The 12,174-nt window shown below is 39.4% G+C and overlaps 1 protein-coding gene across 3 annotated transcripts in view; it reads right to left on the bottom strand.

The window, feature by feature from the left end:
• Nucleotides 1-123: 123 nt before the first annotated feature.
• The window catches only part of LOC123976274 (probable ATP-dependent RNA helicase ddx6), a 14,372-nt gene continuing 2,321 nt past the window's right edge, over nt 124-12,174 (bottom strand). For 2 of the 3 annotated variants that reach the window (XM_046058277.1, XM_046058279.1), the window contains exons 2-13: nt 10,222-11,312; nt 10,025-10,129; nt 9,633-9,762; nt 9,237-9,383; nt 8,887-8,981; nt 8,592-8,714; nt 8,093-8,221; nt 7,791-7,907; nt 7,248-7,311; nt 7,046-7,147; nt 6,378-6,597; nt 124-4,522 (exon numbers count right to left, since the gene is read on the bottom strand). In XM_046058277.1, coding sequence (XP_045914233.1) covers nt 6,383-6,597; nt 7,046-7,147; nt 7,248-7,311; nt 7,791-7,907; nt 8,093-8,221; nt 8,592-8,714; nt 8,887-8,981; nt 9,237-9,383; nt 9,633-9,762; nt 10,025-10,129; nt 10,222-10,464 — 1,470 coding nt within the window. In that variant the 5' untranslated portion in view covers nt 10,465-11,312 and the 3' untranslated portion in view covers nt 124-4,522; nt 6,378-6,382. The remainder of the gene's footprint in view (nt 4,523-6,377; nt 6,598-7,045; nt 7,148-7,247; nt 7,312-7,790; nt 7,908-8,092; nt 8,222-8,591; nt 8,715-8,886; nt 8,982-9,236; nt 9,384-9,632; nt 9,763-10,024; nt 10,130-10,221; nt 11,313-12,174) is intronic. The other variant, XM_046058278.1, reaches the window with a different exon arrangement.

Below are 12,174 nucleotides of genomic sequence, written 5' to 3'. Positions count from 1 at the left end.
ACTTGTCTGCATCCCTCTCTGTTCAGGTAAGTATAGATGTAACCTGGCTGCTGACACCACAGCTAAGATACGACCTCAATATAATAAAACATAGGAAAAGCTAAATGAAAACACCAGGCAGCATAAATTTAAGTTCAATTTATTGAATTTTATAACCCCTGCATGTATTTCCACGTTACAACAGTAGAGGACAGAGTGATTAACACAAGTCGTTGAAAACCCTTGTGCCTCTCAATGCATTTCGTAAGGAAAGAAAACAAACAAAAGCATTAAAAAGATGAACAATGCAAGAATTACATTTTTTTTTTGCTGTACCCCCCCAAAAATCATTACCGAGTTCTCATGGCACAAAAAGGAAATCATGGGACAGTGAGGGAGGAAAATGAACAGACATCCTAAACATGGAGTCAATTTACAACTGAAGTCCAAAGTGGTGTAACTCACTTGAACGTGGGGCTGGAAATTGTTTTGTAAGAATCGGGGCCACCAAGGTACCAATGAGTACAAAGAAGACTGAACAACTCAAAAACTGACTGTTTATGAAATGAAAACAATATTTTTAAGTATGAGGGATCAACTGAACCAACATTTTTGCAAGCCAATTTAGAATCGAAATGTATTAACACTCCTTCCCCTCCATGTTGTATAGCAAATACGATTGCAACTTTATCCACAGCTGCATTTAAAATGAAAGAATTTGAGAGCCAATTTAGAGTCTTAACACCACTGTTTTATATCCACATTGCAAGGGAAATCCTGCAGTAACTTAACCCTCAGCTTACTACAATAAATTCTGCTGGGTTCTTCATTAAGTTTGGGTGAAATCACCTGAAGCGTGGGTGAGTCTGCATTAGTGTAACAAATTAAGGGATTCAATTCAATTTAGCAATGCACAGTAGAAATATTAGGGGCAGTTCAGCCAGCAATACTAGTTTTAAGTCTAGTGTTGACTTTTTACATTTAATATAGAATTTGTAGAATCCCAAAGCTGCGATTTTATACCCAAATCCTCACCCTTTTTCAAATGTTTTTTTTTTTTTTAAATGACCCTTTTCAAACAAGTGTTTGACAAATATCCCTCCCACCCCCGTCAGCTCTCCTGACTCCACAGTCCAGAGTGCTCACACAGACAAAGACGTCTCGACAACACCAAATGACAAAAATCAAACGCATCACACAACATTCATACCTGCATTCACCATAACCTCCTTTGTGACCACTAATGAACGTTTACTCCAACACAAAATGTACAAATTCATGTTGAAGAGCTTAAATGAACAAATGTGTATGATGAAACTGTTCTTACCAAAGTTAAGAGTTGAGCTTTCAAGAACACCACCTTGCAGCTGTTTTTAGTGACGTTGGTGTGTTCCGAGATCTCCACAATTACTTTGGCGAGTAAAATCTTATAACTGATTGCTGGAGCTGCAAAAATGAAGTTTTAATGGAGGGAAGTTGTTCTTTAAAAAAAAGGGGCACAAGTCTGGGATGACATTATTTAGTTAGTCCCAACAGCCTAGAGATACTTTTAAATGTTACCTCCTCCAAAATAACATGTAAAATTCTACACCTTATAGGTTCAGCTATAAATCTGACGCAGCGTACTCTGCTGTTTTTTGTATCACAAAGGAGATCATGGAATAACTGTCAGGGATGTGATCAGAGATACAAAACATAGAAAAAGAACTGAAAAGTGGAAAGTTGTCATTAGAAATGAGATTTATGTCCACAAACTTGAACTCCTGGAGGAAGCAGGAGATGGAAAGGCAAAAAAAAAAAAAAAAAAAAAAAAAAATCACATCCCTGACCATTTTAAACACTCATACTGATATTTAAGATACACCGCCAACAAAAACACAAGACGAGGCTGCACACAAAAACACCCAGAAACAAAAAAGAGACAAAACAATTATGCTTACATGCCGCCTCAAACTCTTCATGGGACAATTATTTTCCCCCACAGATAAGGTTTAATTGAAGCTGCATGTAAACCTAACAATTAACAAAACTCAGCCTGTCACAAACATACATCTCATGACCTCTCACACACACATTGTTCAAACAGTCCCACACATATCCTGCCTCTCCTCACTCAAACACACACACACACACACACACACCTGAATGCCTCTCATTTAAGTGTGCCACTCATACGACATTCTCCTTTTTTGGTTTTGCTTCAATGTAAATCTTGAAAATCTATTTCAAGGAAAACAAAAAGGGAAACACAAAGTCTACCTCCTCCTCCTCCTCCACCCATGAAGCAAAGTATTTTCTTTTTTTTGTATAATTGTAAACGATTAGTGTAAACAATGAATCATTTACAATTTTTTTTCCTCAAAATGATTCATAACACCTCGTATAAAGATTGCCCTAGTGGAAAATGGATTGAGTTGCTGAAGACAAATCATAGCACTTTGATCGTCCGTCACACAAACATGGAACAGGTTCAAGAAGATCACAGTGCTTCAACGCTTTCCAGAAACTCTCTCCTGTATAACTTAATGCTTTCTCTGGCACTTAAAACATGAAGCCAACTAGGGTATTTTGTGTACTTTTAAAAAGGGAAGAGGAAAAAAAAGAAATTTAAATCAAAAGCTTTCTTTGCTTTAAGTACCAGAGAGAAGGAACAATCCAAGACGCCCAGAGAGCATCTGATAAAACACTTGGCTGCTGCAAACCCACCCCCCCGAAAAAAACCTCCAGAGGTAACCCAGTGCTAGAGCCTCACAGCACTCTCCCCCTTCAAACTGCTTTAAGCATCAAAAATAAATTTTAAAAAGCAAAAATACTTTTTTATGTCTTTTCTTTTTATCATTACTGACGCTCTTTAAAGGGGAGGACAAAAACAAAAGAAGTCACAGCTGCCTGTTCAAAGATGCTACAATTTTGCTTTCAAACACAGAGCCCACCCCTCACAAAAGATAATCCTCACATTTTATAATTTTAAAACATAGTGGTGGGGGAGAAAAAATTAAAAATATATATATATATATAGCTGCTGCAGCAGAAAGAAAATTGACCCTTTCTTCTAATTTTAGTCGTAGTTCAATTGCCGATCAACGTGGGCCTTTATAGACTGAGCAGGTTTCATCGCTCTGTGGCCCGTGGAACCATTTCATATCCAGTATACACTTTCATAAAAACCTGTAGAGCAGTTTCTAATGCAACAGCAGCAATTTAAAGGACAACTGTCAAATATACTTAAGATCTTGGCATTCAACCACTGGACTATCGAGAGTACACATTGGCAACTACTACATTCACCAACTTTTTCCATGATGGGGCTCAAAAATAATGTTTTACCAAAGGTTTTGCAAAATGCTCCGTTATTAAGTCCACCTTGTATTTCAACTGTATGTGAAGCAGTAGGGGAAAAAGACAATGACAGAAAATTCTAACTTTTGTTTTGCACCGAATTCCAGAGAAACCATTTAATCATTGGACGTATTGATACTCAAATTTTGCATCACCTTAGTAATCAAAACTGTTCTGAACCAGTCTCTGATGCATTAGTCCTGCGCCGTAGATGCGTACAGGACAGGAAACCAGTTTTTCCATTTATTTACCAGCTACAGTGGACGACAGGTTTACAGTATTCACCAGCCCAATATGATGATATTTTATGTAAAAGAACCTCCAGACGACAGCTGTCTGTGGGAAAACTAACCAGCAAAAGCCATAATGTAACAGCATGGGGCTGCTATTCGTTTCGCATGCCGTTTGTGTGGTTGCAGGTCAACATCCATGAATCAGTATGGGGACTTGTATCTCTTCTTGTATTAACTCTGCCTATGTATTATTCATAGCGAAAGGGAAAAACAGTCACGCAGTATTTAAATAAAGCTGCCCTTTTTTTATTGCAACGTTCACATTAAAACTAAACGTTCACATTCAGGATGTTTTTTTGTTTGTTTTTTTAAAAGATGTTTGAGCCGTGTTTCCACACACACCTCTCAGCAGGACAGTGTGCGTCTTTTCCCCTTGCATAACGGATGTTTAAATAAACTTGGGTTACTATTAAATTCATATAATTTGTGCTCGTACTCTGCTGCATGACAGAAACAGCAGGCTATGAATGGATGAGTACACATGGGAGTAAGTAAGGCACTTGAGTGACAACAACAGTGTACGTGGACAGAACGATGGCTGGTGTTAAGTGCACCATTGTAACAATAAAAAGAGATCAACCTTGCTGCTGGCAATTAAAACTGTCTCCGAGGGTGACGGGTTCAAAACAGCTTTGATACTCATTAGCAAAAATACGCTAAACTCATACACAGGATGCATCATCGTGGAGTTTGGTGCAAAACAATGAAGTTTAATTTTCTCGATTAATTAAAAACAATGAGGCAGCTGTCTTTGAGGAAAAACTAAAGAAATGCTTAAAAACAAAAAATAAACAGCCTTTACATCCATTCAACAGACTGAGAACAGGTGAGAAGTGTGAAATTGAAGAGTTGCCTGAAGCTTGTAAGCAAGCGCTGATGTCTGTGCAAAAGCCCCCGTGTGTCCTGCTGTCCTGGAGGGAAGACAAAACTCACATTAGGAAGACGGGTCTTACATTTTCCATGCAACTACAACCCTGCCCCGCCACAGTACTCAAATAATATAGGTAGTGAATACCAGGAAGGAATTTAATAACTCAATGGAAGATAGTCAGTCGCTACTGATGATATGATTTCAGTGAATATACATTGTTGAACTGATTAATGAAAGATTATCATAGATGTATTTGCTAAACAGGTACATGCAATTAATTACACTGTACAGATGGATTCTTATAGTGCACAGCTAAAAATAGGGCTGTTGCGATAACCGCAAAATTGAGATGCCGCGCTATTGGTCAAGCCTACTGCGGAGGATGGCAAGCACCGCAACGTTGATACTTTACACTTCAGGGCGTGTTAAATTAATAAATTAGTGCTTCAAAAGTTCCACAACCGTAACAAGCTCTGTAACAGTTCAAGGACGGATCGCCATGGGCTACGTGACCTAACTTCAAACGTGGAAGCTGCAAGTGTTGCCGTGTTTTGTCTTGTTTAACTGTTTATTTTAAAGGTTAGCTAATTTGGCATTAAGCAAATTGCGCGGCTTATGTGGCTAGCAGCTCGGCAATGTTGGACTTAATGTAATACTGAGGGATAGTCGAGAGAAACTGAGCGGTAAGCCTCATTTGAATCTCACTAACTAACGAGTGTGTCGGATGCCTGCAGCTGTTTTTCATGTTGCTTTCTGTGGAAATTTAGTTATAACGTTACTACAGCACAGTGTTTAGTTGTGGACAGCCCATTCTGCTCTGCAAAGGCGTGTGTGCGTTGCTGCGGTATGTAAATTGACTTGATAGACATGCCAGAAGGTGACGATATAGCTAACGCTGCGCATGAAAAAGACACGGTCAAACTACAAAAATGAGTTTGCTTGGCAATGTTGTTTACTAGCACTCAGCAGCTAGCTTACTCCAACCATAAAGCTGCTGTAAGCGGCTCTCTGGTGCCATAAAGCATAGTAAGAGTGTCTGTGGATCTCACCTCACTGCACAAATTACTTCATTGATGAAAAATGCAATAACGCATACCACGCTGTTGAGCCCCAACATATTACCGCAGGGGAAATTACTTTACTGCGACAGCCCTAGCTGCAAAGATGTGCTTCTGTTTTTAGATGCAAAGCTTCTCTAGGAGCTATACATGAAACTCACTGACAGGGCCACGATTAGGCCGGTGCACATGATCACAATAACACACGAAATTCAAATTACGGCAGAAAGTGAAAGGGAGAATGGACGAGATGGAGAAAAGCCTGTGCTGTCAAAGTCATTGTTAGTCTTTGCGTCATCCCAGTCAATAAGTGTGTAAAATCTGGACTCACCCAATTCATTTCTAAATTATGGCTAAAAACCTATTTGGAGGTCACAATGACCTTTGAGCCCGAGTGTCACCTATTCAGCGTCTGACCAACTGCTAACAATGGTCACAATCTGTTCTGTTCCTAAGTTCTGATGTTGACCGTGAAGCGGACCTTTCGGGTAAAAAAAGTCATCACTTCATCATTGTATTCTGGTCAACATCTGTGTTTTTTCATAATTACCGCATAAATCATTGAGTTATGTATGTCAAGGTCATTTTGAGGTCACAGTGACCTTTGAGTCAAAAATGCCACCAAATCATTGTTCGACCAACTGTGAAATATGTTCATCAATTCTTTAGTGTTGGCCAAGAGGCCACATTGACAACCAAATTCTAATGAGTTTGTCCTCGTGTCCAAGTCAACATTTGCTCCAAATTTGAAGAATTTCCTTCCAGGCGTTCACGACAACCCGAAAACATAATGAAATATGTTTACATAATAAAACGTCTGATCTCAAAGCATCTCACCTGTTTTAGGTGCTGTCCTGTTGGCGTCCTGGTTTCTCCTCAACCTCCTCCACATCACAGTCTGCGTCGGATGAGTGGAACTCTGCCACATAGAGGCTCTTGTCGATGCTGCCGGGAATGGGCTTGATGTCCGTCACCAGCTGGTCTTCGATGGCCTTCAGGTTGAAGCGGTCCTCTGATGTGATCAGGTTGATGGCCAAGCCCAGGTGACCAAATCTCCCTGAGTGAGAGAATATATTTAATATACAATTTCACCATGATGTCTTCTACCTACCCATAGTATTCATTTGATTTATTCCTGAACAAGACAGGCTTTACTGTAGATTTTGGTTCTGATTTATAGTAGAATGAACGCCAATTCAGATTCTGCATCCTGTAGTGTCCATATATTATCATAGTGAAAAGCTAAACAGGGCAGATGGAGCTGCATTTATGGTCTTATGAAGAACTAGTATAACTTTGTTTTATGCATCAATTTGAACAACTTGTATTGCATAAAAAAAAAAAAAAGCTACAGATTATTTGACTGCTTGTATTTCTTGCTTATGTTCAGGTTTGTCATCAATTAGCTTTGCATTTCTTTTCAAAACCAAACCTGTTACAACAGTTGAGACAATGAAGAGTAAATATAACAAATCAGTGCACATTATCAAAAGGAGTAAACATACCTGATCTTCCAATACGATGGAGGTAAGTTTCAGCGTTCTTCGGGAAGTCGAAGTTGATGACAACGTTGACAGCCTGTATGTCAATACCTCTGGTGAAGAGATCTATCGGAAGACAGTGGAAAACTGGATTATAATCTCCGATAACCTTTGTGCCTTTCTGGAGAACACTAGTTGGTCCGTTTTGAAATGAAAACAAACTCACCAGTGCAGACCAGGTTTCTGCACAGTCCATTTCTGAAGTCGTGGAACACACGGTTTCTATATTCCTGAAAAGAAACAAGACATAAAACGCTACAAAAGAGGCTACTGGCTATAAACAAAAGACAAAACCAAAACATTTTAAGCCACATTAAGATCGTTTTGGCCATTTTACCCAGAAACAGATAGGGAGGATTAAATACGACCTCTAGTCCTCCAGGACACCAGCCAGCTTCATTAATTAACATTCATACTTTAATGCTATGGTCCAAAACAATCTAAGTTTATGTTTTATTACATGGTTATTTGTATTTTATATATTTATCAGTGGTCTTTATCATATATAAAAAGTTATCCACACAGGCTGGGCTGTATGGAGGTAGACTGGAAACATGAGGAGAGACAGGGTATGACACGTGACTCGGCCCCGAGTTGGAATCAAACCACCATTCGGCTATCAGGGAAACCCAGGCTACAAACCCAGTTTTATTTTACTCAAATCCAATTTGAAATAATCATGCAGCAAAGCATTTCTGCACACACACACCTGCATCATCTTTGCATGGATGTAGAAGCAGGAGTAGCCCAGCTGAGTGATCTTCTTGGCTAAGAGCTCCACCCTCTGAGTGGAGTTACAGAAGATGATCGACTGGTTGATCTGAAGCTAAAAAGGAAAAAAAGAAAAAATCCTAAATTGACTGATTTACTGTTAAAAGAGGAATTAATAAATTACACATTACATGTTAACCTAGATTTTTCAAAAACTCTAGATGCTCTGCGGTACCGTCTTGCCACTCAAGCTATTTGTGTTTTTTGTGTGACATCGATGGTGAATATTGAGGTAGTTACCCTGGAGAACAGCGTGTTGAGGCAGTGGACTTTCTGCCTCTCTGTGACGTAGGCATAGTACTGAGTAATGCCCTTCAGAGTCAGTTCCTCCATCAGGTTTATCTCATAAGGTTTCTGGAGGTGCTTGGCCTACAGCAAGGGGACAGAACAAATAATTTAAAGTGTGCATTTAAAAACCTGTAGAAGCATGTAGAACATCCTTTGAATATGAAATGTGTTGTTTGATTTTGTGGTTTGTTGTCCAACTTGTAGTATTTACATATGTAGTCTGCATGACTACATTCCAAAGGACAATGTCGAAGACTTTTACACTAAATAATCAAATCCTGCGAGTGACTGAGCTGAAATAATTTAGGGGAAGACAGCCCAGGAAAAGTATAAAACACAAACACAGGTCTGGACGCAGTGTTAGAACAGCTTGGTCTTGGAGCCAAGTGGTGCCAAGTGGCCCCGAGCCATCAGGTTCGCTGAGTGGTGCAGCAATTAGCTGACTACTCACCATGAACTTCTGCACGCTGATGGGGAAGGTTGCAGAGTAGAGCAGGATCTGCCTGTTCTTGGCCAGGAAGCTGATGATATCCTCGATGAGCACCACAAAATCCTGAGACAGCAGCTTATCCGCCTGAGAGGAAATGGAGACAATTTAACATGAAGCAGGCAAAGCTGCAGTCCGAAACTGGTTTTGATGAACATGGAATGACGCAGGCTTGTAAGAAAACCTGATAAAAATGAGATGCCTTAGACAATATGTACAAATGGTTTTAGTATTTTTAATTGTTTTTATTCATGTTTACCTCATCCATCACCATCATCTGGACTCTATCCACCTTTGCCACTCCCTTCTTTATCAAGTCCAGGATCCTACCAGGTGTGGCAATGACCACATGCACTGATGTAGAGAGAATGACAATTGCACAAAAGGGTCAAACATTGAAATATAATTATCCTTTTAATTGTCTGTTCACTTGTGTTTAATCTTATTGAAGTGCAACCTTTAAAAAGAATCAGAAAAGCTCCTCCTTTCTGAAACACAAGCTGGCCTCCATAAGCCAACAGGCAGATCACATTTACCCATTTCTGATATTGTGATAACTGTGTGCGTAGTGGCCCTTTTTGGACAAAGTAGGCCAGTGAGGATTCTTACCAGTCTCATCCAGGCGCATGATGTCATCTCGCAGGTTGGTGCCCCCGGTGGTGGCCATGACTTTAACTCCTCCGAGATGTTTGCTGATCTGGATCGAGATCTGGCTCACCTGCAGTGCCAGCTCACGGGTTGGCACCATGACAAGTGCTAGGGTATAAAAATTTGCAGGTTAGAAATATGGTGTATAGTAAAAAAAGATTTCACGTGTAGAACAAACAAGGCCAAACAGCTTACTGACTACAGAAAAGGGACACTGTGGGCACAAATGAGGAAGGAAGCGCGACAGAAGAGAAATGATGACCAAAAGGAATTGTGCATGCAAGTTAAGGATGGAGGACGAGGGAGGAAAGCTTCTATTAGGGAGGCATCCGTTTAAAACTACAGGCAGCTTCTCACCCTGTATGTGGTCCTTTTTCAGGTCTATTCTCTCCAGCAGTGGGATGAGATAGGCTCCACTTTTCCCTGTTCCGTTCTTAGCCCGAGCCAGAATATCCCGTCCAGACAGGGCGATGGGAATGCTCTCCTCCTGCAAGGAAACACAAATATGGTCTTCAGTCTTATTGTGTGACATGTCATTAACATATAGCTGCATTTACAATTCAGATTTTTGTAATCCACCACTGACATTATGTTGTTTTATACATTTCTCTACTGTAATCTACAAAACAGAAAATATGCAAGAAAAGGAAATACACAATTACATCCAGAGACAATAAAAATGCTATTCTCAATAACATATCACATTGGGTTCTTCTGGACAGCAAAGTAAATTTGACAATGAACCATACCTGGATAGGGGAAGGTTTCTCCCAACCCATCTCAAAGATGCCCATCAGGAGTTCTCTTTTGAGACAGTAATCTTCGAATTCATTCCCCTTAGTGGACGTCACATCCTACAGTGGATACAGAATGGTTAGAATGACCTTAAAAAGGTAGTTTTAGGGCTAAAAGGAGGATCGAAAAAATGTTTTCAAGTTATACTCACTGAAGTTTTGACCCTGGTGTCTTTGGGAGGGAGCTTTAGGCTCTTTTTCCAATCATCTCCAAACTTGATGCCTCCTCCGTCCTGGGAGGCTCCACCTGCGATCTGGGGTGCACCCAAAGTCTTTACGTGAGTTGTGGGTGCTGGCTGGACTGAAGCTGGTTTAGTCTGTCCTCTGAGCTGCCCGTTCTGCTTGTTCAGTCCCATGACGACTGGGCCAACGTTTTCTGTTCTGGCGGTTGCCATTTTTCCTGTTTTCCTTGCTTTTGTTTTTTTTCTTCTTCCTCAAGGTATTAGATTTTTGCCTCTTAGGTTTTACTTTTTAAAAATTCTCTTCAAAAGTAAAAAAGCTTAATAAATCATTAACAAACAATATTCTCTTCTTAAGTCCAAAACTTTCACAACAGAAGTCAATTCATAGTATTTACATATACACATGTACGTGCAGTTCGGTCCCCTTCAACAACAGAGTGACTGACGTACAAGAACAACAACAAAAAAGTTTTTATACAAGAGCTCTTCAAAATGAAGAGAAATTTGCATTCATATGCATGAATATACTTGCCCACAATATAGAAAAATTATATGTGAACAAGTATCAAAGCGGTTCAAGTCCTGAAATAGAACAACTAAGGCAATCTGAACTTGGGGTTTCTTCAATATAATCTTTGTTCAATACTTAAACTTCTGTTTCTAAACTGAACAATACTTCCTGTTTCCACTTTGAGTCCGTAGAAGTTGCTCAATATCCCGGTCCTTGAAAACAAGGATGTCCAACTTTGTACAAGTTTCCCCCCAAAATCATGTAGTCTGTAATGCTCTCCGTTTATTTCCACTGTGTGGATGTGTGTCGGTCTACAGGAGAAAAAAAACTGGATCCTGAAATCACAAATCTTACAAGGGGTTATCTAGTCCAAAGCAAAAAAGCTTTCCGCCCCTTTTGAGTCCTCAGTGTGCGTTTCTTTTCTCCTCCAGGTGTTTGACCCTCTCCCCACAGACACCACGGGTCTTCAGGTCAGTGTGTGAAGTGTGCGCGTGTGGCCGTGATCAACCCGCTGCCTCCTCAAAGTCAGCCAACAACTCAAACTTGTCACCTAAAAAGAAAAATCTTTTTATCAGATTTATATGGTTTTCTCAATCGTTTAAGTCAGATTACATACAGCTTCAACTAACTATTTTCATCAAGCTTGCTTGGTATGTCTGACCAACGGTCCACACACAACTCTATTCAGCTTGTGATCAAAGAAAATCAGCAGTCTTTACAATTAAGAAGCAATAATTAGTTAAAGAAATAACTTTTTTAAAATAATTTAATAATTACTAGTTATTAAAAGTGTAACCTTTAATCAAATGTTGACTATTAATTTCAGCTCTCTAAATAAGCCTAATGCATCACTCGTCACCACACTTGCAGCTTGTTCAGAGTGCAGCTGCTAGATTGTTGACTGATGCAAGGAAGAGTGATCATATCTCACCAATATTGGCTGCTCTTCACTGGTTACCAGTCAAATATAGAATTGATGCTGTTAATTATTTTTAAAGGCATTACATGGACTGTCTTATATTTCTGATCTCCAAACTCTTCCAGAACCCTCAGATCAAACAAATTCCTTTTCAGCCATCCCATGGTCTCCTATTAAAACAAGGGGTGATCGTGCCTTTTCAGTAACGGCCATGCAATAAACTTCCTCAGATTATAATAATAATCTTTATTTGTAGAGCACTTTTCAAAAACAAGTTACAAAGTGCTTTAACAAGTGTAAAGACAATAATACCCAAGAGACAATAATACAAAAACAATACAAGATAAAAGCATGAAAACATTGAAAAGACTAAAATACACGTTTAAGATAAATATAAAATAAGTAAAATAGAATAAAATAAAAGGGATAAAATAAAGTCAAATAAGATCGGGAAAGGCTCTCCTATAAAAGTATGTTTTAAGAAGGGACTTGA

The sequence above is a fragment of the Micropterus dolomieu genome, linkage group LG09 (assembly GCF_021292245.1).
Source record: "Micropterus dolomieu isolate WLL.071019.BEF.003 ecotype Adirondacks linkage group LG09, ASM2129224v1, whole genome shotgun sequence".
In the NCBI taxonomy this organism is placed as follows: domain Eukaryota; kingdom Metazoa; phylum Chordata; class Actinopteri; order Centrarchiformes; family Centrarchidae; genus Micropterus; species Micropterus dolomieu.
Note: the sequence above shows the minus strand (reverse complement) of the source record. Positions and strands in the feature narration are given on the sequence as shown.